Consider the following 26,982-nt stretch of genomic DNA (forward strand, 5'->3'; position numbering starts at 1 on the left):
TGCGAGATCCTAGGTGGTACCGTTGGTGAATGAGCAGCACAGCGGAACATCGAGTGCACTGTAAATCAGTGTGTGACTCTCATGGTAAAGCCTTCCCTGCGGCCGGCAGCACCCATGGACGACGCCCGAGATCCACACCCCCCCATGTAGGACCAAGTAAACACGACTTCAGGGCGACGCTTCACCTTCCTCCGGTTCACCTATGATGGAACGGGCGATGGAGCAGCTTAACGTACAGCTCAGCCGGCTGACCCGGTCCCTCCGCCGGGCCAGGACCGTAGAACTCCCGGAAGGTAACGATACAGGACGTGGGACGTGGAAGGCGTCGGCTGAAACTATTATTAGTGTTATTGCCGTGGTGAGGTGACTTAGCAATCCGCCGCGGCCTTTAACCCTTGTGATGTGTTAGGAAGCTGCCCACTGTCTTTTGCGTTAGTGGGTCAAACCGACCCATGAATTAATTGTCAAAATAACAATGTTTATCATCCAGCATTGTTTTTACACCTCATATCTAAGTTGTTATGCATTCACATCCATGTGAGATAAGACATGCCTTTATTCAACCATACATTTTTTAAAAAGATATATTACAAGCAAGGCAGACTAAAAGAGCAAGAGCATACATACCAGGATGCAGACAATGCAAAAATGCAGATATAAATATATGTATGTGCTGTGTGATTATATGTGGTACACACAAAAAAAGTGCAGTTATGCACTGCATAAAAATGTTATTGTTTGGCCTAATGTTTCCATTTTATTTTTGAAAACACAATCTTAAAAAAAAAAACTTTCACTTTCACAAAATAATGAAAAATGCTTTTGTTGTGTTAAAATACCTGTTCTTGAGGATAAAAAACCCATAAAAACAAGGAAATTGTCAAATTTGACCCAAACACAATATAAGGATTAAGAGCCGCACTGTGATGTTAGTGGGTTCGGTTTGTTTGTGTCTTATTTGACGGCTGGACAAGGCTCATTCTTCAAGGGAATGGACGATGTGATGAGCGGTAATCTGGTAAATAACCATGAACTGAGTATCAGTATTAGTTGAGGGTGTAGGAAGAAAACTACTTACTTTTTCATTTTCACGTAGAAAATCAAGGTCAATGAATTGACCATATATGGATCCTTGTCCTTAAGTGGTAAACAAATGTAAACATGTACTTTCATTAGATCATTAGAACATAAGAACTTAGTCTGTCAGTTGTCAACATTATCACATTATGTCACTTCTTCATGGTACTTAATAAATTAGTTATGCTAAGTGTTCATGCAGCAGTGGACATAGCAGACCACATTTGACCCTGATTTTACCAATTTAAAATGTGTGGTAAAAAAATGTCTGGTCATCTGGCTGTTGTGGTAAGACTCATGTCCTCCCGCACGCTGCTACCCAGCGTTAGAGTGTAATTTTCTGTTTGATCTATTTTAGGCATTTGAAGCTGAGATCAAAACATAAAAATGAGACTAAAATAGAGACTGCCTTTTATTCTTTTATTTAACAAATGGCCTCCTCTTCCTCCTTTTCGCCTACGTCCAATATCCTTTTTCCATTTTCATCTTCCTCCTTTTCATTCTGTCCATCTACTTCTCCACCTCCTCCTCATCCTCTTTTCTTTCCTCTTGTTCCTCCTTCATCTCCTCCACCTTCTTCTTCTCATCCTTTTTTTGTCCTGCTCCTCATTCCCTTCATCCTCCTTGTTCTTCTCATCTTCCATTGCAAATTCATCCTGCGGGCCCAGATCTGTCTGGCCCAACACATTACTTAGCCCCTTGCCTTAACCATCTAAGGTCCTAACCTTTACCCTAACCATCACCATCTCATCTAAGGTCCAAACCTTTACCCTAACCATCACCATCTCATCTAAGGGCCTAACCTTTACCCTAACCATCACCATCTCATCTAAGGGCCTAACCTTTACCCTAACCATCACCATCTTATCTAAGGGCCTAACCTTTACCCTAACCATCACCATCTCATCTAAGGTCCTAACCTTTACCCTAACCATCACCATCTTATCTAAGGGCCTAACCTTTACCCTAACCATCACCATCTTATCTAAGGGCCTAACCTTTACCCTAACCATCACCATCTCATCTAAGGTCCAAACCTTTACCCTAACCATCACCATCTCATCTAAGGTCCAAACCTTTACCCTAACCATCACCATCTCATCTAAGGTCCTAACCTTTACCCTAACCATCACCATCTCATCTAAGGGCCTAACTTTTACCCTAACCATCACCATCTCATCTAAGGGCCCAACTTTTACCCTAACCATCACCATCTCATCTAAGGTCCTAACCTTTACTCTTACCATCACCATCTCATCTAAGGTCCAAACTTTTACCCTAACCATCACCATCTCATCTAAGGTCCTAACCTTTACTCTTACCATCACCATCTCATCTAAGGTCCTAATCATTACCCTAACCATCACCATCTCATCTAAGGGCCCAACCTTTACCCTAACCATCACCATCTCATCTAAGGGCCCAACCTTTACCCTAACCATCACCATCTCATCTAAGGGCCTAACCTTTACCCTAACCATCACCATCTCATCTAAGGGCCTAACCCTTACCCTAATCATCACCATCTCAGCTAAGGGCCTAACCCTTACCGTAACCATCACCATCTCATCTAAGGGCCTAACCCTTACCCTAATCATCACCATCTCAGCTAAGGGCCTAACCCTTACCGTAACCATCACCATCTCATCTAAGGGCCTAACCTTTACCCTAACCATCACCATCTCATGTTACTGTTACCCTAACCCATGGTATGTGCTGGACTCTGTGCTTCTGTGGCAGGAGGATGGTCTGGTCTGGAGGAATTACTTTGTAACTAGCCAGACATAAATGCTTCAGTGCATTTCTGGATTCATTCTGACACACTGACATCATTTGCTTTGTCCTCAGTAAAGAAAGTGAGTCACTTAGCCCCGGCTAATGTGCTACTTCCTCCATGGTCACTTCCCCTCATCTGGTATGTTCGGGGGCTGATGAACACGTGTAGTCTGGAGGGATTAACAAGCTGAAATGTTGTCTTTATGGGACTTTACTTAGGATCGTTTTCAAATCCCACTTACTAAAACTAATATGTACATTCATGATCACCGTATTTATTATTATGCACAATGTTAGTTTTCTCGACTTTTATTTTTTTATTCTTCCTCTGTGATTCCTCCACAGACAATGAGACAGCAGTTTACACACTTATGCCAATGGTCATGGCTGACCAGCACAGGTAAGCATCCATCCGCACATCTTTGTTGCTGCAGGTGTAGCGAATTGCGTTGTCGTCCACGGAAGAAATGACCTCCCATGTTCAATCCTGTCTCTCTAAAAGATCAGTGACAGAGCTGCTGCTCAACTCCAAGTTTGATGTGAACTACGCCTTTGGACGAGTGAAGAGAAGTTTGTTGCACATCGCTGCCAAGTAAGATACAGTACTGCTTACTCTGCTTCTATTAAACCTGATTAATTATTAACCTATTGTGATATTATTTGCACAGTGCTATAAAGAGAAAAACGTGGATTTGCACCACATTTTGGAACTTCTGAGATAAACATTTGTTTCTGTGCTTACTGTATTTGTTCAGACACCTTGTAAGCGTGTGGTGAAATGGTAAAAGAAAATTGAAATAGTTTGAACTTTTGCATTTCAGAAGGAAAGAGGCTTAGAAATAGATTTGTCCTTCCCAAATGTACCACCAAACACCACAGGAGGTCATTTCTGCCTGTGGCCATCAAACTTCTTATGTCTTCCTGCTGAGTGCTGGTCACACTTAACACTCCTAACGCTTCACACTCTTTTATTACTTATTTGTATCTTACCTCTTTGAAATTGTGAATACTTGCAATATTTGTTTTTTATACATCTTACATCTACTTTACTTTTTATTTTTGTATTACGTTTTATTCTATTTGTATTTGACATAGGATTAATAAAGTACTCTGATTCTGATCTGATTCTGTAAGGACTGACCACGTGAATGACGTTAAGGACCACTGTGTCTGAAAAGTCCTCATGTTACTTTCCATTGTTAGCTTTCATTCAACATATTATATTCTGTGACATGGTGGCATCCACCGCAGCATTTGCATGTAGGTGTGTCCGACTCTTTATCAAGTCCAAAGTGGTGTCTATGACAAGCCGACAGATCATAAACACGTTGTAACTCATAGTAATTTTGTGGCATGTTAAGGTGAACGTGTGGCCAACCTGGAGTAATAATGGCTAAGTTACCAGGCGGAAGAATTCATTGAACAAACACGAGTGAAATATGGAAAATATACAGTAGTTAGGGTTCAGGAAAATAGATTTCTTGGTGTAACAGTGGATTAAAAATTTAGTTCTCATAAAACATGTACAAAACAAATGGGCACAGAGCATTTCAGTACTAAGGCAAAACACTTTCTGGAGTATAAATCATTCCACATTCTTTATCGTTCATTAATATTACCATATTCAAGTTCCCTTGGTGCAGCACTTATAAATGTACTCTAGAACCACTTTGATTACTACAAAAGAGAACACTGGCTGCAGAGAACACACAAACCATTTATTTATAAAAATCAAATATATTGAAATTTACTGATCTGGTTCACTTTCAAACAGCACATATTATGTACGAAGCAACCTGCTCCCAGAAAACATTCAAAAACTTTTTCCAAAGAGAGAGGGGGGATATAATTTGAGGAAGGAACTACATTTAAAACATCTTTGTGTCTGTGCAACACTGTATGTCTCTATGTGGAGTGAAATCATTGAACCAAATGAGGGGGAACTAAAGCAGCGTCCAACCAACACATGGTTTTCACCAGGTAAAGGGAAGCAGGAGGGTCTGAATGTGTCTAGATGTACATGTTTATGAGCAGGTAAGAAAAAAAAAACAGGAAGTAAATGTTAAATGGAGAAGGGGTAGGATCAAGTAAGCGTAAGACTTCTTCCTACTCCTTTCTTCAGATGTAGTTTTCTTGTTTTGTTTTTTGTATTACATGTTAGAAATAAAGCTTTTATCCATTCATTTATTGACCATTGAGTTCAAACGCCAAACCTATGTGTTTAATTTGCTATCAGTGGAGATTTTTATTCAGTTGAATGCACTTTACTATGTACAATGCTAGATATGACCAGAAGCAGTTCATTGTTTATCTTTGTGTTATTTAAGCAAAAAAAATATTTCTAGTTCTCTTAAATTACGCCTCCATTTTTGTGTTTTTATGCAGTTTTTGGTGTGCCTTTGTCATGTTAACAAATTTAAAAGATAATCATATTTTTCATCACATGCATCTGTATCTGTTTGAAATTTGCCAGTGGCAGCTGCTTACTCGGCACCTGAAATTTCTTGATCTTAAAAATGAATTGAACTAAATTTGTAATTGAATAGCCCTGCAGTAGAGGGACAACAAAAAGTAAATGTTTAATGTGAAATCTGCCAGACGCTCATTTGAAAGCCATTTGGAATTAAAGTGCCGTTTCTTTGTTACGCTCCTTTGGCGGCAAAGGCGATTTTGTGCAAAACAGCTTTTTGCCACTCTGACACTATGTGCGCTGTGTTCCCTTTAAAAGCTGCGGGTCAGTGGAGTGTCTGGTTCTGCTGCTGAAGAGAGGTGCCAACCCAAACTACCAGGACATCTCAGGCTGTACTCCTCTGCACCTCGCTGCTAGGAACGGGTAGGACACTACGTAGCTTACTGCAATGTAGTCTCTGTGCTGTGTTAAGGTCCTTCATCACTTATTATTCAATGCAGGTCCTGCAGCTTTACCCCCTCCATATTTAGTAAATTTAGTAGTACTTATCACAGGAACGTATTGTATGTACACATGAGGTGTCTGTTTTTATGATTAGAATAGTTTTTTGTTTTTTAATTAATAATGGCTGAGTCATAGTGTGAAATGACTGCGTCTGCAATGTTACTGATGCTAAACCCTTTCCTTCCCTGTCCACTCAGACAGAAGAAGTGTATGGGCAAACTATTGGAATACAATGCTGATGTCAATATCTGCAACAATGAGGGACTGACTGCTGTGAGTAGACTAAGTAATCCTAAACTATTAAATCATTAGATTCATCATCGCTCAAGTCACTGCTGTGTTGTCTACTGTACGCGTGGTTTGTTACTAACTGGCCACATGGACCTCCGCTGCAGATCCACTGGCTGGCGGTAAACGGGCGAACGGAGCTGCTGCACGACCTGGTCCAACATGTGTCCAACGTGGACGTGGAGGACGCCATGGGGCAGACTGCGCTACACGTAGCCTGTCAGAATGGACACAAAACAGTGAGCCTATTAGAACATGCAGAAAAATGACATCAGCGGATCTTCATACAAGTCAAAACAGAACTTTTATACTTATAATTATAATTTGTTTATTCACTAAAATGAGCCAATGTTACATGTCTGTGAGGTGCACCTCTAAGATTACATGTCAAGTTAGAGTCAGTCTGTCCAGAAGTGTTTCCAATTAGTCTAATTGGACACAAAAATCTGGAATTATAGTCGCAGTCTCTTTGTCACAACATCTACATGTGTTGTTTCTTTTGGGAATGTTTTACAGTGAGTATGTGTTGTGTCTGTGTGTGTCTGTGTGTGTGTGCTCAGACGGTGTTGTGTCTCCTGGACAGCGGAGCTGATATCAACAGGCCGAATGTGTCTGGAGCCACGCCTCTGTACTTTGCCTGCAGGTGACGCCATCAGTCATAATTCAAAAAAACAACAACTCAAAGTATTAAGGATTGTACATCCATGTTCAGCTTTACATGTTACTTAATTTGTCATGGAAATTGTCTCGTGTAATATTTTAGCCACGGCCAAAGAGACACGGCACAGATCCTGCTGTCTCGAGGTGCCAAATACCTCGCTGATAAAAATGGAATCACTCCTCTGGATCTCTGTGTGCAGGTTAGTATTTCCAAACGATTCACTCTTTCATCTCCCACCAGTCACACTCATAGGTTTTGGTCTTGCCCTAAATTGGTCAGATAATTTCTCAGAATCCTTGGGTACTCCTCTCGAAAGTAACTTAGCCGTGGCAGTGAAGCAAGTATTGATATTTTCTACTTTGCTTGCCCGGAGGCTAATCTTGTTTGATTGGAGGCTTCCTCCCCCCAAGATATAGGAGGCCCATTTTTAACAGTGGTAAATTCCCCTGATATATGTCCAGTTATAGAGGAGGATTGACCTTCTCTGTATATGCCCCCGTCCTTTTTTTTAAGTTATCATTGGTGTTGTTCTTATTTATTTATTTATTCTTTTATCAGTTTGTCTCCTTGTTTATAGTTGTTATTTGAGTGTATTTGTCTTGTGTCTGTCTTTTGGGAAGGGACAAGAGGACAGTAGACATTTAATATTTGATATGTGAGATAAGATAAGATAAGATAGTACTTTATTGATCCCCATTGAGGAAATTCAAATGTTACAGCAGCACAACACTGACCAGAAACTAATAAAAGAAATAAATAGGACACAGAAAGCAGGCAGCCAACAACATTAAACAGGACAACAGGCAACAAAAAGTACAGTACAAAAAGTAGCTGTATAATCGTAATTGTTTTTTTTAGGGTGGATATGGGGAAACCTGTGAGATCCTCATTCAGCACCACAACAGGCTGTTCCAGACCCTCATCCAGATGACACAGAACGATCTCATCAAAGAGAACATGGTAAGATTAGCTTGTCTCTGAATTCAGAAGAAGTCCCGTGTATTGATTTCACTTGACGTGAGTTTTATGTGTGTGTAGCTCAGGCAGGTTCTGGAGCATGTCTCTCAACAAAGTGACGGTCATTACCAGAGGATATTGACTAGTCTTGCTGAAGTGGCTACCACCAATGGACACAAGCTTCTCAGGTATATATACAGTCTTTGTATTCAAGTCTTTTTCATTGTGTTGACAGTTTCCCTTTAAAAGGATAGCAATGCCATTTTCTCTATCAAATGGCATTGCAAAGACTTGTCTTGAAACCACCTCATCATTGTCTTGGAGGCTTTTGGTCATTGTTGAGCTGATATTGTGAAACTCTATGATCATCTGTTTATTCCTCATCACCTCCCTGTGTCCTTATTTTCCCAGTCTGGCTGGATGGCCTTTTGTAATAGGAATACCAAAAGTCTTTTTATTCAGTTACTGTGCTTCTGAGAATGGTTCATATACTGAGGCATAGAAACCACCAACCCTTTGGTTTGTGGACAACCCACTCTACCTACTGAGCCTCAGTTGACCCCTGTGACTCATTTGAAGTTGTAGCTGTTGACTCTATTTTGTATTATGGGTCTTGATGAGGGAATAAATGGTTATTTTTATTTAAAATGAACAAGTACAAGTACCAGGAGTTAAGACTCTTTCAGAGTATTGCTTATTTTTTTGCCGAAATCTGCCAAAGACGAGTGGAGCGGACAAATCATTGCTCTTTTAGTTCTGCATTGCCGTGACGTGTAGTTATATTTGTGGATCTGGATTTGTGTATAGTAACAGGATATGCAAATGAATTGCAAATGTCTGTGGCTTCTGCATCAACTTTACTGAGAAGTCTAAACCGTCTAGTAGGGTGAAGTTTGCCCGACTCAAAAACTGGTGCATCAGATGTTTTGAATGAGCTCCCCTTGTGTCTTTCCATTGCAAGTGACTTATCTCAATGTAATGTTAGAGCTAAGATGCATTTCTTTTCTGTCCCTTCACAGCTTGTCCAGCAGTTATGAAGCTCAAATGAAGAGTCTGCTGAGGATTGTTCGTATTTTCTGCCACGTGTTCCGCCTTGGGCCCTCGTCACCCAACAACGGCAATGACATGGGCTACAATGGCAACAAGACGCCCCGCAGCCAGGTCTTTAAGGTTAGTAGGAGTCATACGTATAGAATACAGTGGCCAGTAGGTGTGCCACTGAAATTACATATCAAAATATATTTTAGATGATCACCATGCATCCATCCATTTTCTTCCGCTTATCTGTGGTCGGGTAGCGGCGGCAACAGGCTAAGCAAGGAATTCCAGAAGTGCCTCTCCCCGTCAACACATTGCAGCTCTTCCTGGAGGATCCAGAGGCGTCCCCAGACCAGACGGTATATATAATCCCTCCAGCAAGTTCTGGGTCTATCCCCAGCTGGCTGTGCCCGATAAACCTCCAAAGGGAGGCGCCCATAAGGCCTCCTCACGACATGCGGGAACCACCTCAACTGGCCCAATTTGACTCTAAGGAGCAGTGGGTCTACTCTGGGCTTCGTCCAGATGTCTAAGATGTGATCGGTCACTTTCTTTGTATAGGGACTACTCAAAGTTTATGGCTATAGGTTGGGGCTGGAATGTAGATCAACTGGTAAATCAAAAGCTTTGCCTTAAAGCTCAGCTTCCTCTTTACCATGACAACCTGAGTGTGATACCCTGATAGTTGGAGCACACACTAAGGTTCCCCTTTTTGAAAGTGGGAAAAGTCTGCCACTCCTAAGGTTGTGTCCCAGACAGTATAGTCTGATATTTTTTTCCATTCAACCATCTCTTCATCCTGCTTTCCCAGTACTCATGCTGTCTAGGGCCAAGAGCTTTTCATTCCTGTTAATCACTGTGTGTTCCTAACAGAAGGGAAACACCTTTTCATTCTTCATCACCATTTCTCTCGCTCAATATAAAAGGAGGTGTTTGTGAGTCACAGTCAGTGGAGTTTGGTGGTATCAGTGGTTGCTGTGACCCCAAAAAATGAGTGAACTTTCCCCACTGCAAGCACTCTGATTGCACATGTACCAGACACTCACACACAGCATTTTCAGCCAAATACAGCAAACAGAGGAGTCATTTTACTTACTGTCAACAGACATGTCCATGTACAAATCTAGTGTAGCATCCACCACTCTACAAGTAAGATAAGGTAATACTTTACTGATTCCCGCTGGGGAAATTCAAACGCTACAGCAGCACATGTCAAGAAAACCAGTGACCAAAGAGATATTAAATAGAATATTAAATAGACAGAGAGAGCAGGCAGCAGAAAGACGAATGCTGTAGACTTTATTGTAATATAAGTGCTTAATATCAGGCTTAATGTTGTCATAAATCAATTCTATAAGATCTATGACAGTAAGATGGAGTTAATATAACTATGTTAGGCTGATTTATGTCATATTTATTAGATATGTTGCAATTTATTCATGCCAATGACGCCATACACAAATTTTAGTCTTGGAGTTCCACATGGTTCTTTACTTGGACCACTACTTTTCTATTTACACATTCTACTGTTAGTCTATGCTATGAGGAAATATTGCAAAAAAAAGGTTAATTTGTTGTGCAGGTGACACCCAGTTAAGTTTACTGTATCTATGAAATAAGGTGAAACAGTCAGTCAGACATCAAGCATGTCTTTTGACGTAAAGGCCTGGATAACAAGTCATTTCTTCCTTGTAAATTCAAACAAAACTTATTTAATTTTGCCCTAGGAAATAGACTATCCAACCACGATGGCTACTCTGGTGGGCATTGCCTTCAGCTCCAGTACATGTTGTACTTGTTTAAAATCGCACATAAAACAAGCCTCCAGCACTCTCTTAAAACAGTCCATGTGATCTAAAATGTCACAGCGAGAGTTTTAAAGGGAATTGGCAAGAGATGGCATATTTCACCCATGCTGGCTCCCTTTCACTGGCTCCCTGTAAAGGGTAGAATTTAAAGTCCTTCTTTATACGAGTAAAGCCCTTAATCACTATACTCGATCATATCTTAAGTACTGTGTCATACCATAGCACCCCAATAGAACACTTTGATCTCTGAAAGCAGGCGTATTTGTGGTTCTTAGATTTTCCAGAGCTATATTAAGAGCCAGAGTTTCTGTTGCGGTGGAACTAGCACCCTCCATGCTGTCATTGCTGAGACAGTATGTTTATTTATTGTACTTTTGGACACTTATAAATGAGTGCATGTCTAAATCAACCTCGTCTCCCCGCTTCACTTGACCCTGAGAGATGAAGCCACTGAAGACTCTTTTACTCACTTGGAAAGGGAGGGTTATTCAGTATTCAGTGAGTTGCCACCTGCAACTTCACCACTAGATGCCGCTTAATCTTACACAGTCTTGTGAGCAAGAACACATGCATTTGTTAACTGTAGCCACTCAAAATAAAACTTCAAGCCAGAAATGAAGGTAACCATGATGAAAACTCGCAGGGTTATTCAGAAATACTTTTTAATGATATTTATATTAGTCATTTCTGGTATAAGACTCTCAAAAAAACATCTCTTGCCATTTAAATTGCTTGTCTTTGCCTTTCATATTTATTCAGTGAAGAAGAAAAATTAATAAAAAGTTGATCCAGTTAATTAGCAGACTGTGTCCTGGAAAAAGGTTGCAGGGGATTTTCTGAGCTCTCATTTATTTTTTTTTCCATCATGAATAAATATAAAAGGATTACAGATAAGCGAACCTGCTCAAATAAAAAGCAACCTTTTCCAAGATCATATTGAAATGCTTATTTTTGTCATTTGAATAAACTGATAAACTCTTTAAAATCATACTGACAGAGCATGCTGAGGTCCTTGCAAATGTTGCTTACATTAAGTAGAGTCACAACTTTCGTGGATTTTCCCAGCTACCCCAAAGGTATCGTACTCGCAAACCCTCTGGAAGACAAAATGAACTCCTCTTCTGTGATTTTTTTTTTTTCCTCTTCCCTCTTTAATCCTACAAGTCCTTTTACCTCCCGTCTGTCTCTCTGCAGCCTCTGGAGCTGCTGTGGCACTCTCTGGACGAGTGGCTGGTGCTCATCTCCACAGAGCTGGAGAGGAACAGGAAGAACCCGTCTTCCTCCTCCAGCAGCAGCAGCGAGATCGCGTCTCTGCTCCTCAAGCAGCGCGAGGCCGACCAGGCTGGCACCAACAACGCTGGCACTGACGACGCTGGCACCGACGACGCTGGCACCAACAACGCTGACACCACAACAAAGCTCCCCTCCTTGCTGGACCATCCCATCGTCATGGAGAAGGAGGCGTACGCCGATGGGGAGGATGTGATCTCTATGACGGCCAACCGGCTCAGTGCTGTCATCCAGGCTTTCTACATGTGCTGCTCCTGCCAGATGCCACGAGGGTCTGTGCTTAGCTTTCATCTGTCAGCTGTCAGTTCTAATAGCAAACAAAGCAGTATCGTTTAACAGAGGGAGCATTTAATGTTAGCTTGATCTAACAGACTTCAAGAACTCATACATAGTATACATATGTAGTGTACATATATATATATATATATCATATGTAGTGTGTATATATATATATATCATATGTAGTATATATATTGTATACATATGTAGTACATGCAGTATACAGTGCCAAAAGCACAACTTCCACCACAGCCACTAATACTGTTCTACTGCTGATGCTAGAACTACTACTACTACTACTACTACCAATACTACTACTACTGCTACTACTACTACAACTACTATTACTACTACTGCTAAGACTACTACTCCTACTACAACAGCCTCTAGTACATAAATTCTTTTGAAGTATTACTTCTATAGCCACATAAAGGAAGCTACCAACAAATAAGTCAATGTGATTTGATGTTAGTCCACTGGTAACTTAAGTCCTGTGGTCCGTATAGTATTTTATAGACTCCGTTCTTCTGTATCATCTTGGGTTTATGACAGTACACTCACATTATAGTAAAACTAGCAAAGCAGCACTACAGTGTCTGTATCACTACAGCAGTTGTGTAGATGTTTGTCAGCGATGCTCACAGCCATCGATCTTGTAGCTTTATGTGTTGCATTGTGTCCTAAAGAGCAGGAGAAATGACTGAAATCGCATGTATTCTTTCAAATGTACACAACGAAAAAATGACTGAAAGACACTGTAGACAGTCTAGACAAGAAAATATAAAGGCTTTAGTTGTATATAATCGTACTGCTAACACTTCTACGACTACTTCCATAGGTGGCCAGTGACTCGATGCTGCAGTCATTATTTAATCACATCCCAGTCATGCTTCATCTGCACTACCTCCTCTTAGGTCTCACATATATTTGTCTCTGTTTAAACCAGTCTGTAATTATGCAAAACTGGATGACTGAAGATGCCTAATTAGCTGGCAGCAGACGGCTGTTATTTACACGTCAGTGGAAATTAGCCGTCTTTCTATCTGTTTTTATTGCACTTGCCCCTTTTCACTCCACTCACCATCAGTCCTCCGGATATAAGTGATGTTTTCTGTCCTTAGCCAGTTGTTGTTGTTTTTGTTTCTGTTTTGTCTTTTGAACTGTCCTGCATCTCTTTTCTTTCTCACACCATTATTCCTTACCTGTCTTTGTTTGTTTTCTCACCCAGAATGACATCGCCACGCTTCATCGAATTTGTCTGCAAGCATGACGAGGTGCTGAAGTGTTTCGTAACCAGGTGAGTCAATAGGGGTCCCCTTCCGTACGTCAACCTTTTGACACTTCGGACATGTCGTATTGATCCAGCTGCTTATTTTACCAATTCCGTCCCTTTGTTTTCTCAACCCCTCCTGTCTCTTTTTGCCACTTTGGGCCATTCCCTCTTTTCAGGAATCCAAAGATAATCTTTAACCACTTCCACTTCCTCCTGGAGTGTCCAGAGTTGATGTCACGGTTCATGCATATCATTAAGGGCCAGGTAAGGCTACTGTATACATATATTTATATACTGACACAAAGCATTTACAGACTCTCAGCCTTAATTGAAGGATATTCTTAATATCGATAGATAAACATTTTATGTGATATGTGTTCCACCCTTAAACATATGCAAAAAATGTACAAATAAACCTGCAAATCTGCACTTTATGCTCATAATAATTTTAACTATAAATCGAATATGTTTTGGCGAACTGATAAAATAACAAATAATGTGTAAGCGTCCAAATATATATAGGGATTAGTTGTGGGCAAGACCTTCATGATACGTATCACGATACTTGAGTCACGATACGATACGTTATTGCGATATTATGATACTGTCGTATGTTCCAATACTTTAAATGCAGTTTAAAATACACATTGTATATATGTACATCAGATAGCAATAATTATTCATTAAGCTGAGTCAAAAAAAACAAAAAACAATATTAATCTAAATGATCCCTTTCCAGGTTATTGAAAAAATATCGCGATATATTGCCATATCGTTATTTTTTCTCACCCCTACTATAGATCAAACTATATAGCACATTGACTGATGTACCAAATTGTCCAATTTATTTTCAACTCTTCCCTCAGTATCGATGCATTCATTTTCACTATTTGACCTTCTCATCCAGATGTACCTTCGTAATTGAAGGCCAAGAAAACCTAAAATATGCTGTTTATTAGCTCCCAGGCTGGAAAAAAAAAACACATCAATATAATATTTTAGTCCAAGTAAAACTTTAGATGTGGTTCTTCTTTATTTTGGAAAGTCTGACCTCACGTCTGTTTTTTGTGCCTTTGAAGCCAATAAAATAATGGATTTGCATTTGGTCATTATCTGTTTTTAAAATGTTAATAAATTAAAAGGATTACAAATTTTAACTCTGACAATGTGGTGTGACACTTGTCCGTGTTCAAGCATCAACTTAACTATTTAAAAAGTAAAAAAAAAAAAAATCAAGCTCTTATAGCTTATTATGATAATTTAGGAACAAAACACTTAAAGCAAGTCAAATGCTCTAACACAAAAACTGCCTAGACAGAAGAATCATCTTGGGAGACAAAAAAAAAACTGGCATATTTTGCCTTGATTTAAGCTTTTTCATCTTCTCCGTTGTTGCGGTGCAGAGACTGCATGGAAAAGTGACTTTGACAAGTCCCCGGTCTTCTTTTCTGGCTCATTTAACAGTGTTACATCTATGGCAATAACACTTTTCTTAACTTCCATTTATGCAGCTTCATAAATTTTAAGCGCTGCTCTGAGTTGTATGCTGTTCACTCACTCTCCAGTTTTCATATTTGAGGTGCAGCATTCGAGCCTTGTTACTCATGGATTATATCCCGCCTGGGAGTAGGCCCTCGTTTTAATTACAGACTTTAACCTGGTGAATTTAATTTCATCTCCTGATTCCTCTGCTACGCCCCCCAGCCCCAAGGGAAAAGTCTTTCTCTCTCATCCATGCTCATCCCTCACTCTACCTCCAACGCTCAGAGAACAAAAGCATATATTATGCAAATAGACCCCAGCCTCATCTCTGTGTCACAGATGAGTATTTTCAGCACTGAAGGCTTTCCGAGCCCTCATTTGAGACTGAAAAACCCAGAGTCTGAAAGTTGAAAGTGTCGTGAAGTGGTAATGAGTTTAGGAAAGTGCTGTGCAGTGCGGGATGAAGTCTTGTTTTCCCATTCAGCCCTTCAAGGATCGCTCCGAGTGGTTCTATGAGCATCTGCTGGCCGGCCAGCCAGACTCCGACATGGTTCATCGTCCAGTGAATGAGAACGACATCCTGCTCATCCACAGAGGTACAGGCTGCCTTCACCACACACTCCCACACTTCAAAGAGTCAAAGAGTCCAGTCACAGACTCCAGTGTAGTTTTAGCTGTCATAAACCCTATTCCCTATGGTAGGGGTCTTCAACATTTTTCTGGCCAAGGACCCTCAAACTGATGGAGAGATTAAGTAGGAACCCCCACCTACTTCTCTATTAAACTCGGTCTAGTGCTATTTACATAATTATTATTATGATTTTGCATTCCATATTAAGCTATTAAAATAATACACAAGTTCCGAAAAAAAAAAATGTCTGATCAAACAAAGATTTTGCGACTGTGTTGATTTATAACACAGCTTTCATAATTCTTAAACGAAAAAACGGCAGAAAAAAGCAACGAATCAAACAAAATTATCCCCAAATAACAGACACCAATTTGCAGTGGATTTTTGTATTATTACAGATGACCTGCAATTATAACAAATTAGTAAAGCTCCCCGGGTAAAACTAATCCTGTGCAAATAGAGCTTTAATGTCGGATGCACTCAGAATAAGTTTCTGCATTCTGAGGATGTGTGTCAGTTGTTGTAAAAACTCCCAGTGAACACCTTATTAATTAGATTTCCTGCTGCTTTATGTTTTATTTTAGAAGCAACATTTAAAAAACCCTGAAAGGAGATGTGTTAGTACATGGTATTTTCTCCAGCTGCTGGTGAGACAATGAGAAGATTCTCAGTGGTATCTGACATAGTGCACTTTTAGCACCCGTGCTGTTCCAATGCAGCTGTTTCCCGACCAACTTTCTACCACAAAGGCGCCAGAGGACTAACAAGTAATCTGAGAGCCGTGGAGTTTAATTTCTTCACAACAAAATGACTGTGATTGGTCATATGACTGTCTAAATAGATGAAAGGGTATTTTTTCTCTGTATTGATTGAAATACCTTGAGTCTGGCTTCATTTTGGCTAGTGAGTGAAGGAAAACCATATTTTGTTACACACGGCATGCAGCAAATGCAGACTCTGCTAGGAACGCTGTATGTGGAATACTAAACAAAATGGCACCCGCAGAATGTAAATACATTAAAGGCTGTTCGTGAAATATTTAGTCAGTGTGGAATTTCCTAACACTGTATTTCAATGAATGGCCACTTGACTCCAGAGGTGAGTTTTACTCCTGATGCCACTCTACAAGAATCCTACACGTCAAAGAGTGTTCATTCATGTTCATGTACAGTAAGTCATCCCAACGTATATATCAGAATTAGACACAATTACTATTGAAAGAAAAACATGAATCATAAGGATAAGATAATATATAAAGCACATTGATCAGAAATCACGTTACTTTATGAGCATCAATCAAATGCACCAAATGCACATATTAGCCCCCAAAACCTGCACTGTGGATGGGGGCAAGATTTTGCCTGATCTACACTTGTGTGATAAAATGATGAAATGTCACTTTCTGCAGAGTGTGCATGTTTTCTGGATAACCGAGATAAAAAACGTGGGTAGATTTTAAAATAATTAATCGCATGATTTCCATAGTTAATGCTCATTAGCGCAAATTAAATGCAGTTCACATCAACAGTCGATGCAGATCATTTTGTTCCCGTGGAGGGAAGCATCTGGCAGGGCTTTGAAGTCGAACTTGCCTTTCAGGAGAGCAGTGTCTTCATCCATTTGCGCTCCCATGTTTCTGTTTGCTTTCTTCTTCCGCTTCTTCTTGTGGGATTTTTGTCAGCTCTGACACCGCGGGGCATGTTACTGCCCTCCACAGGGTAAAACTGTTTACTGTGACCGCACTTCGCACCCCGCTTCCACGGCGCCGCCGCCACACAGAGTGATTCATTATTTCCTGATTCGGGTCAAGTCAAAATAACAGGATTTCCCAGCTTTCCACTCGATCTGGTTTTCGCTGCAGTTTTGGTGTTACAGCGCATTAATTCTAGTTTTCCATTCCACCAACAGACTCCATATTTAGGAGCAGCTGTGAGATGGTTTCCAAGTCCACCAATGAGAAACTCAAACAGGGCATTGCTGTTCGTTTCCATGGCGAGGAAGGCATGGTGAGTTTTAGCTGAAAGACTTCTCAGAAACACAGCTATTCATCGGTAGATGGGTGAATGCCAGTCAGTCCCTTTGTCTCACGTATATTATGTCGGCGTTTCAGGGCCAGGGCGTGGTTCGGGAGTGGTTTGACATCCTGTCGAATGAGATCATCAACCCAGACTATGGTCTCTTCACTCAGTCAGCTGATGGTACGGGATGATTTCCTTCCATCCTCTCTTAACATTCAGGTTTAACAGAAGCAGAGCGCTATCACGTAGCATGTGTGTGTTTCTGTGTGATCCACAGGTACAACCTTTCAGCCCAACAGCAACTCCTCCGTAAACCCGGACCATCTGAACTACTTCCGGTTCGCTGGTCAGATTCTGGGTCTGGCTCTGTACCACCGGCAGCTGGTCAACATTTACTTCACCCGCTCCTTCTATAAACACATACTAGGTGAGGAACAAGGGCAAATGTAGAACATCTAGATGAGGCTTTGAACACTCTGTTGGAACCCTATAAAACCAGATTTGAGTCCAGCGAACTTTGGATTACCGTAAATATATCTTAGTTTGAAAAAAAAAAAATTACTGTTGCGCTTTACAGCCAATGTGGTGTCATTACGGTAATCTCAGTTGCACCTCTCCCACAATGCTATATTCTGCAAGATATTAGAGTCTAGGTATTTTCTTTGTCAGGACATTTTCTGATCTTTTTATAATCGAAATAAGCAAAAAAAAGCTTTAAGCATTGGTTTTAGAGGGTTAACTTTTTATGTATATAATGGAGTCAGAAGTGACGTACTGTATTAATTACAGTGGTTCTCAACCCTTTTTGGGGTCCTGCACCCCCTGCACCCTTTAAAACCAATGCCTAAATCCCACCCCACCCCCCAAACAAAATTAGCTTAGCTTGATTTCAAGCGCTAACCTGAACGTGCAAGTTAATGAGTTTCCCACGACAAGCTCCCTGCAGATGTTTCACAATAAGAGCTTTATTAAGAACTGAATGGTGCATGAACACTCAAACAGTAGGAGACTCAAAATTTGAAATGGATGCAGATCGTGTTTAAGTTTGTATTAACTGCTTCATGCCCAGGAGCGAGATCTCTTAATAAAATACGGTAAATTACACTTGTGAAACAGATGTAATTACCTCTGTAGCTTAGGTAGATAAAGTCACATTTGAGTAAAATAATCGTGTTTGTATAAATGTCATATGATATGATTTTTAAAGGATTTTATCTTCACTGGCCCCTTGCAATTACACCACAGACCACTAGGGTTGAGAATCACTGCTGTATTAGACACTCATATAACTTGCCCTATAACTTCTCGTGTTTGCCCGGTATGTTTGTCAGGTATCCCAGTGAACTACCAGGATGTGTCGTCCATCGACCCAGAGTACGCCAAGAACCTGCAGTGGATACTGGACAACGACATCAGTGACCTGGGACTAGAGCTCACCTTCTCCGTAGAGACAGACGTGTTCGGGGCGATGGAGGAGGTGCCGCTCAAACCCGGGGGGACGAGCATCCTGGTCACCCAGGACAACAAGGTCAGTCACCGCAAACAGGCATGATATCAGAGTAACACGAGAACTTTCGTTTTGCTTTAGTTCGTCTAGATTTAAAGAAAATAGAATTTTAATTTGCAATCAAAATGAGGTTAACCTTTTCAAAAAGTGTTTTGCAACAAGGAGACACTACTTCTCTTTAGTCGCAGACTCAAAATAAAATAAAGGTCGAACAACTGCTGCCCCAGAACTGAAACTGTGTCGATTTCCACAGCACAGCATTTGAGCTGTAATAAAGAAATGTTGTCGCATTACACAGTCTGCTCTTTGAATATAATATCAGGATGTGTTGAGTTAAAATATACTCTTGGTAGTGGAATTTTACATTAATGAGTGTTAAATCTCAAACATTTCACTCCCAGTTTGTTATTTGCCAACACTTGTAGCGACTAGTGCTAACAGTGAGCATGATTAAACATTATAGGTCACAGAATTAGAGGGACAACAAAACGAATTATGATTGTTTAGAGGCCGGGATCGAGCCGACATCAAATAACAACCAGCAACCAACTGTGGTGACTTCGAGCTAACCCAGCCTGAGCTAACAGTCGTTCCCAGGATCGGAGCTGCCATTTGGTGGCTAATTATCCCCCCATCTCCACTCCAGACTGTTGGCTCAAACTTGGCTTAGATTTAAATTTCAGTCTCAGTGAAAAGGCTGTGACATCTCTTTCACAAAATGTTGAACTGCTTCTTCTGTAGGTTACATTTCCGATCACAGTTTTGTTTCTGGTTAATCAAAGTTCAGATTCAGATTCAGTTTGTTTTGGATCTATAAGAAAGTGTGCACTTGTCTTTGAAAAGTCCGGTTAAGACTATTACAGGCGTCTTAACACATGATATCACTACACATGTTGTTGTGCTTGTTTTTTTATTTTTATGAGATTTGATGTTTAATAAAAAATTGATAAAAGTGTCAAGTGTAATCCCAGAAATGTCTTTAGGGAGAGCTTTAGCTCTGAACTTTAAAATGTGTCCTGCTGCAGCGGTGTGGCTGAAGATGGTGTTAATGACCATTGCCCTCTTGTATAGTTGGTCCCCTATGGAGGATTGATCTCTTTCCTCCAGCTCTTTGCCTCAAGTCCTAATTAGAGAGGGTAGTACCGCAGCACTCCTGCAGGTGGCAGTCTTATAAAGCTGAAGACGAGCCTCTCTGAGCATCCACGAAGGAGCTGAAACACTTTCTCGTGACTGTCTGTTAAAAGTGTGTGTGCGTTTCTGCTCTTAGGCCGAGTACGTCCAGCTGGTGACTGAGCTGAGGATGACACGAGCCATCCAGCCTCAGATAAACGCCTTCCTGCAAGGATTCCACACCTTCATCCCCCCCTCGCTCATCCAGCTTTTTGACGAATACGAACTGGTTAGTTTTCCCCTCTTCTCTCCTCCTCCTGCTCCTTTAAATCTGCCTCCGCTCACTTCTGATGCAGGATTCATTTGCCATGTCTTGGTCAGGTTATCTGATCTCTAGAAGGCGGCTGATAACGAGGAGCAGCCTGTTTTTGGGTTTTCACCTGGCATGAGCTGTTGTTGTATTTCTCCTCTGATTGACCGCGATTCAAATTAAAAGGAAACACAGGCAGTAGTCTTTATTTAATTTATTATTTGTTTCAGATCCAATGACTAGAGCCAAACCTTGTTGTCTTATGTGTATTTCCAAAGCCACATATTCTTCCTCTGGTCAGTTGATCTCACAGGTCCTTTATTACTATGAATACGCTGTAGTCTCACATACAATGACCCGCTGCCCCACATGCCTACTGAACCACCACATCTGGATTTATGCACCTTTAAAAAAAGAAAATAGTGCATTTGTTTGTAAAATAATAAGTAAAATACATATATCTATATTGGTGAGGTGTATAGGAGGAACAGACGATGTGAGACAAACACACACTGTTTGTTGGATGTTCACATTAAACAAGGCCTAAGTTATAGATAAAGTGAGATAAATAACTGCTGATAATAACTCAGCATGACTACGAAATCAAACTACGTCCTTCTTGACGATCGTACGTAGATGCTCTCACATAACTGTCCACTCAGAGGCATTTAATTTACTCTGACATACAAAGAACTGCCTTTATGTCACACAATTAGCACCTACGTCATACTGGGATGATTCCTTACGTTTGACGTTGCAACGTTGAAGGTAGGGCTGGGCGATACTGGGAATTTTGGTATCGATCCGATACCAAGTAAATACAGGGCTCGTATCGCCGATACTGATACTTGAAATGTCATGTAACATTGAATAACTACGTTAACTAATTACAATATATAACAAATTAACAGTAATAACATTAAATAATAACCCTTTTAGTACGTGCAGTTGTTGGAATTGGAATAAAAAGTCAGTGCCAAATTCAGAAGGCATTGACGGATTGTTTTAAGTTTTGGTGATACCAAGTGTAGCAACAACACCAAAAAAGTCAAAAGAAAAACAAAGATTATCTCTAATTGGGTTGATTTATTACAGCCACAGCTTCCATTCATTTAATTCTTGTAAGTGACTGACAGATGTCATGCTACGCCTCCATCATTCACTGATCATTTGGTCTAAATCCTGTCAGCCTTCAGGCCGCTGGTCATTGCTCAGAAGTGCTGCAGGTGTCGGAGTGGGAGGAGGGAGAAGAAGTTTGCATGTTTTCATGTTAGCATGAACGAGGTGGATTACTTGATTTCTAATCTATTTTCCTCAATGTATTTGGAGGAAGAGTTGGAAGTTAAGATACTGGGATCCCATCGGCCAAACGATGTTCAAATTCCATAAGTTTTCTGTTTCTTGGTTGGAAAGAAATGACTGGCTAACGGCAAGTGTAGCCGAGAATTCACTTTTCTGTTTTCTGTTCCTGCTTTTTGGAGGAGATAATGCATGAACCCAACAAGGGTCCAAATACCAAAGTCAGCTGAGCATAAGTAAACGAGAGCAACCAATGCATTTCAATAACGGCATCAGTTCCAGAGGTATAGAAGAGACACTGTAATAAAAATATCGATCTCATCATGCTAGTATCGATCCGATACCAGCATTGGTATCGATACTATTGATAGTTAGATCGATACGCCCAGCCCCAGTTGAAGGGATTGCAGACGGCCAGTTGGTGGATACGTGCTTCACTTACATGACAGAAAATAACTATCAGCTCAGAAGCTAAGAAAGCTACAACCCTGTGTACTAGACCTCACAGACCTGTCCTGAATCGTGCTGATTTATTCATTCCACATTATCATGTCGTTGTGAAAATATTTGAATGTTCAAGTCTGGTGAAAATGAAAAACCAGAAGAGCGTCTGTCGGCCTGCGCAGACACGGTATTAACATGTGTCTCCAGTGATCATATCACAGCCAGGTTGTCACAGATTTCTTTCTTCAGTCAACTGCTCCAGGCACAGCGAGGCTACAAAGTCAAACCACGGTTTTCTAGGTAATCGTTGCACAACTGTCTACTTGAGAAGTATCCCAGGCATTTAATTTACTCTGGCACACAAGTGGCCGCCATTATGTCACACAAGAAGCATGTAATGAGCCTAATATTTACCAAACAAAGACAGCCTGCCACAGTCTGTTTCTTTTTTTGGTGTGGATGCTTGTCCACACACTGTCCATATTTCACATTGGATTTGGTTGCTAACGAGTACGGTCGGATTTGGGAAGTTGCCATTTTCAGTGACGAATGCGAAATTATGTTTCAGTGGTAAGAGGATGAGAAAAAAGCACAAACAAAGTGGGATTTGGGGCTAATATTGTTCATAAGAGAGAGGCTCAGCTGAGAGTCTGTGTAAAAGACAGTGTGAGATAAAAAAGGATTTTTATTTATTTATGTAAATCCTACAACACTAGTCTACTGAAATCCCACAATAAAGCTGAAACGAGCCTAATACGACCTCTTTAAGAAAATAAGCTAACAAATCCTGAATAAAAATCGTCCAAAACTAACATTATTCTTTACTTCAGTCTGGAACAGTTTTAACATATGTGATTCTCACTGCTTGACTGTATTTGCAACTCGGTACCATTGACCGTTTAAATATGGACAACATGTCACCGCTTCCTTGCATTGGCCAAACTGATGCCATTTTCCCGGGGATATCTTAACCTTTGGAGTTAGTTTGGAGCCAGAGTCTGATCAGTACTATCGATGACCCGAACACACTCCCTCCAGACTCACTCATGTTTTCTTTAAATTAATACTACACCTACACCAGCTACAAGGAAATGTTGGATTATACTGTACTTATTTCAACTCTCATGGTCCTATGTGATCACTTCACTGAGCGGTTGGCATGGCAACTGGTAGCCACCATTATGTGACATCCTGTTTTTACAGCGTCAAATAACAAGAAACTTACCCAAGACACTCACTTGAACGTACACCCATATTATATGAACTACTTAAAATGACAGACACCATCTTTCAAATAATGTATTTGTATTTTAGTTCTGCCTAAATCCCATCCACTAACATGTAGGGGGTGGAGCTTATGACCTATACTGTAGCCAGACACCAGGGGGAGCTCTACTTGCTTTGGCTTCACTTTTCAGGAGCTGTTCCACCGTTCCATCTTTATATAGACTGTACTAGTACTAGTGCTACTGGATGTGTATGAAAGGTCCAACGCAAATGTAGCCGTCAGTGGTTAATTATGGTTAAGTTTCAAAATTTCAAAGCAAGTTTCAATACAGGTTTGTTTGTGTGTGTGTGAACAGGAGCTCCTGCTGTCAGGGATGCCAGAGATCGACGTGCAGGACTGGTGCAGAAACACAGAGTACACAAGTGGCTATGACCCTCAGGAGCCAGTCATCCAGGTGGGTTTTCTATCTTCTCCAATAGCTCACATGAATAAATGTCTTTATTATCATTGTATGTGAGCATAAATCTACCATACCTCCACACACTCACCTATACATGTATAAAAAATAAAGAATAAAAGCTAAAGGATTCTGTTAATACTGTGATTAAGACGAGTGATTATTTTTGAACTCATTCTTTTCTTATTAAGATTTAAAATTCTGCATAGTTAAGAGTGACAGGCTGAGCTAATACGGTAGCAGAGAGTTGGGTGGGCGGGTCTCAACGTCCATGCCCATATTTGGAGTTTCCGAGTGTGGGCGGAGTAAAGCTCATCCAATATGGCGACCACGGGCTCTGCCCACTTTGGGCTTCATTTTCAGTGTGTGTGTTCGCTGACCTCTCATTCTTTTCCAGTGGTTCTGGGAGGTGGTGAAAAGTCTGACCCAGGAGGAACGAGTTCTCCTGCTTCAGTTTGTCACTGGAAGGTTTGTCCTGCTGGATCTCCATAGTTCTTAAACTATAACGAATGACGTATTTAAGTTTATAAATAAACAAAATATACTTCTGTATCAGTTCCAGGGTCCCTCATGGTGGCTTTGCCTACCTGATGGGTGGTAGTGGTTTACAGAAGTTCACCGTTGCTGCAGTGCCATACACCTCCAACCTGCTGCCTACCTCTAGTACCTGGTAAGTCATCACTGTTTTCAATTGATTTTTTATTTATTTATTTTTAAGATCTGAGGCCCAAATAAACAATACCTATTGTACACTGATTACAGTACTAGTTTAATTGTGTGAGTACCTCCTATCTGGAAATGTTTCTTATTTCCAATTTCCAATTCTGTGAGTTGTTAGAAACAGACTGTTTTTTTTTCTGTGATATTTATTTTGACTCTACCTCAAAACTGCTGGTAGTTCATCTTATAGTAAATGATCTTAACAGGTCACAATCAGATCTATACTTCCTACTGTGCTGGCAAAGTACTCCCAAGTACTCTAAAGTACTCTAAAGTAGAAGATTTATTCTTTATTCCCCTCCTGTAAATTAAGTACCATCACGTTCTCTCCCAACACCAATCAAGGAATGGACACAAAGAGTTGCTACAGACCCGGTAGAAGTCAGTTTGCACCAATCAAGCATAACATTATGACCACTGAGAGCAGAAGTGAATAACATTTACCTTTTTGTGACAGTTCAGTGTTCGGCTGGGAAACTTTTGGACCTGGTATTCATTCGTGTGGATATTACTTAGACATGATGCACCCACCTAGACCAGACCATACCAGACCAGACCAGGCACCCCCACCCCATAGCAATGACACTTTTGATGTCAGCAACCATCCCCAGGCCCATGTCCTATACTATATTAGTAGTGGTTATAATGTTATGCGTGATTGGTGTATATCTTTAAATAAAGGACATTTGGCAAATGATACAAAGCAGTTGATGGCAGCATGACCCTTCAGTGTTGTTGGCATCTGTGAAATTCAGAAACTCTGCATGTTCCTGTAAGTCCTGACGTGGCACGCTAATAATTCACACTGTTGAAGATTTCCTTTGAGACATCAGCTCTTTAGTACCAGCTAGATACGATCTTTCATGACCAACGGCCAGCGTTTAACCGGTTTTCACCACGCCCCCCCCCCGATCCTCTTGTCCTCCTTCCTCCACAGCATCAACATGCTGAAACTCCCCGAATACCCGAGCCAGGAGGTCCTGAGAGACCGGCTGCTGGTAGCTCTGCATTGCGGGAGCTACGGATACACCATGGCATAGACATCATATCAGTTCACGCTGCTTTTTTCTCTGCAGACTCATGCAATAGACCAAATGTTTTTTTGGTTTTTTTTTTGGCAGGTCCTGCTTTTGCTAGAAAAAATAAGGGAAATCCAAAATTCTTATTTAAGAGCGTCTGGAAAGGCACAATGGTCTGAACAGGTTCTGCAGCTCAGCTGTATTTGTGCCAGAATTTTTTTTTTTTCATGCACATATTTTAATTTAAGGACTTCATTGTATGAATTGTCTATGTGAAGCCTAACAATCAACCATCATTCAGACTGATACATACACTGATATTGATTCAGTTTAAGGAGCTTTCCATATGGACCGACTGAACATGCAATCAAACTACATCAGGAGTAAGGTACATGTATATCAACCTGATATAATGGAACAAATCTTTTTTTTTTTAATGCCCACTTCATCTCCTTATTTTAACACTCCTTATTCTTTGGACCAGTAGCTCTACTTTCTGTTTAAGATACCAGCACCAGTATCACATCTAGGTCTTTTGTTATTCCACCATGGTTTGGAGAAACCAAAATCTTTTATATTGCTGTAGCAACAATAACTAAACGGCCAAAATGAGCGCGCCGGCTTTGCATTGCAACGCAGACGTGGAGAGCTGTAAGAGCCTCCACTCCTCTGGTTCCAGGCTGAGCTCCAGAGCGTTAGTGGGGTCCAGCGGTATCATGTGAGCCGGCCCAGTTGCAGTCAGCATTTTGTGTTTGCCCCGAGGCTGTTGGATGAGGTTAAATTTAGTGCTGTGTGCTTTACTCCAGTAAAGTTCTTCCAAAAAAAAGGAGAGGAGGAAGGCCAGTTTTTTAACACATCTACATGTGTCTATGCTGAAACACACTCCTCCAGTCACTGTAACTGCACGTGTCATGTGATGGATTATAGGAACTTGTTTGTCATTTTTGAAGTGAGTAATTTGCTGTTGTCTGTATTCGTACTTTCTTTTTGTCCCGGTTTGGTAAACTTTCACAAGGAGCAGTACGTTTGTCTATGTGACGAATGTTTGGCTCGTAGTGCCAAAAAGTACAAGCTGAAATTTTTTTTTTTATTCTTTCTTCTAAGTCACTGTTTTATTTTTGCCCTTGCTGACTCAGAAACGCTCTGAAAGGGATGGACATGGTGTCCTGAATGTATCACAGAAACGTCTTTCTTTCCGTTTCTTGAGGGAGTTATGTATATTAATTTTTATCCATCAGTATTGTTTTGCATTCCTCGCTTGAAATTCTTTCCTAAACAGATGTCAATGTCTATTGTAAATGGAGCCTTTATACACTATACTGTAAATGTCTTCAGTATTTTACCTTGAAATATATATTGTGCTTTGAGATTTTATCTAATAAAACTTTTGATAATC

At 40.6% G+C, this 26,982-nt stretch overlaps 1 protein-coding gene across 2 annotated transcripts; it reads left to right on the forward strand.

Moving 5' to 3' along the window:
• Positions 1-26,982, forward strand: hace1 (HECT domain and ankyrin repeat containing E3 ubiquitin protein ligase 1). 2 transcript variants are annotated; one of them, XM_047599709.1, is made up of 25 exons: positions 1-293; positions 3,199-3,253; positions 3,356-3,445; positions 5,582-5,686; positions 5,965-6,040; positions 6,163-6,294; positions 6,616-6,698; positions 6,819-6,915; positions 7,575-7,676; positions 7,755-7,861; positions 8,693-8,843; positions 8,972-9,070; positions 11,714-12,081; positions 13,317-13,385; positions 13,538-13,625; positions 15,328-15,439; positions 17,383-17,480; positions 17,585-17,672; positions 17,770-17,919; positions 18,824-19,020; positions 20,267-20,398; positions 23,746-23,844; positions 24,245-24,315; positions 24,404-24,517; positions 25,505-26,982. In XM_047599709.1, exons 1-25 carry the CDS (start codon positions 203-205, stop codon positions 25,605-25,607), a joined length of 2,877 nt encoding a protein of 958 aa, XP_047455665.1. In that variant the 5' UTR covers positions 1-202; the 3' UTR covers positions 25,608-26,982. The 2 variants fall into 2 exon arrangements, with proteins under 2 accessions (XP_047455665.1, XP_047455666.1); XM_047599710.1 differs by lacking the exon at positions 8,972-9,070.

This window comes from Mugil cephalus, chromosome 11 (genome assembly GCF_022458985.1).
Source record: "Mugil cephalus isolate CIBA_MC_2020 chromosome 11, CIBA_Mcephalus_1.1, whole genome shotgun sequence".
NCBI classification, from domain to species: Eukaryota; Metazoa; Chordata; class Actinopteri; order Mugiliformes; family Mugilidae; genus Mugil; species Mugil cephalus.

Coding starts and splice junctions, on each gene's coding strand:
- hace1 (XM_047599709.1), top strand. CDS start 203: ATGATGGAACGGGCGATGGAGCAGCTTAACGTACAGCTCAGCCGGCTG. Junction 8,844..8,971: donor CCCGCAGCCAGGTCTTTAAG/GTTAGTAGGAGT, acceptor GTGGTCGGGTAG/CGGCGGCAACAGGCTAAGCA. Junction 23,845..24,244: donor CTCAGGAGCCAGTCATCCAG/GTGGGTTTTCTA, acceptor ATTCTTTTCCAG/TGGTTCTGGGAGGTGGTGAA.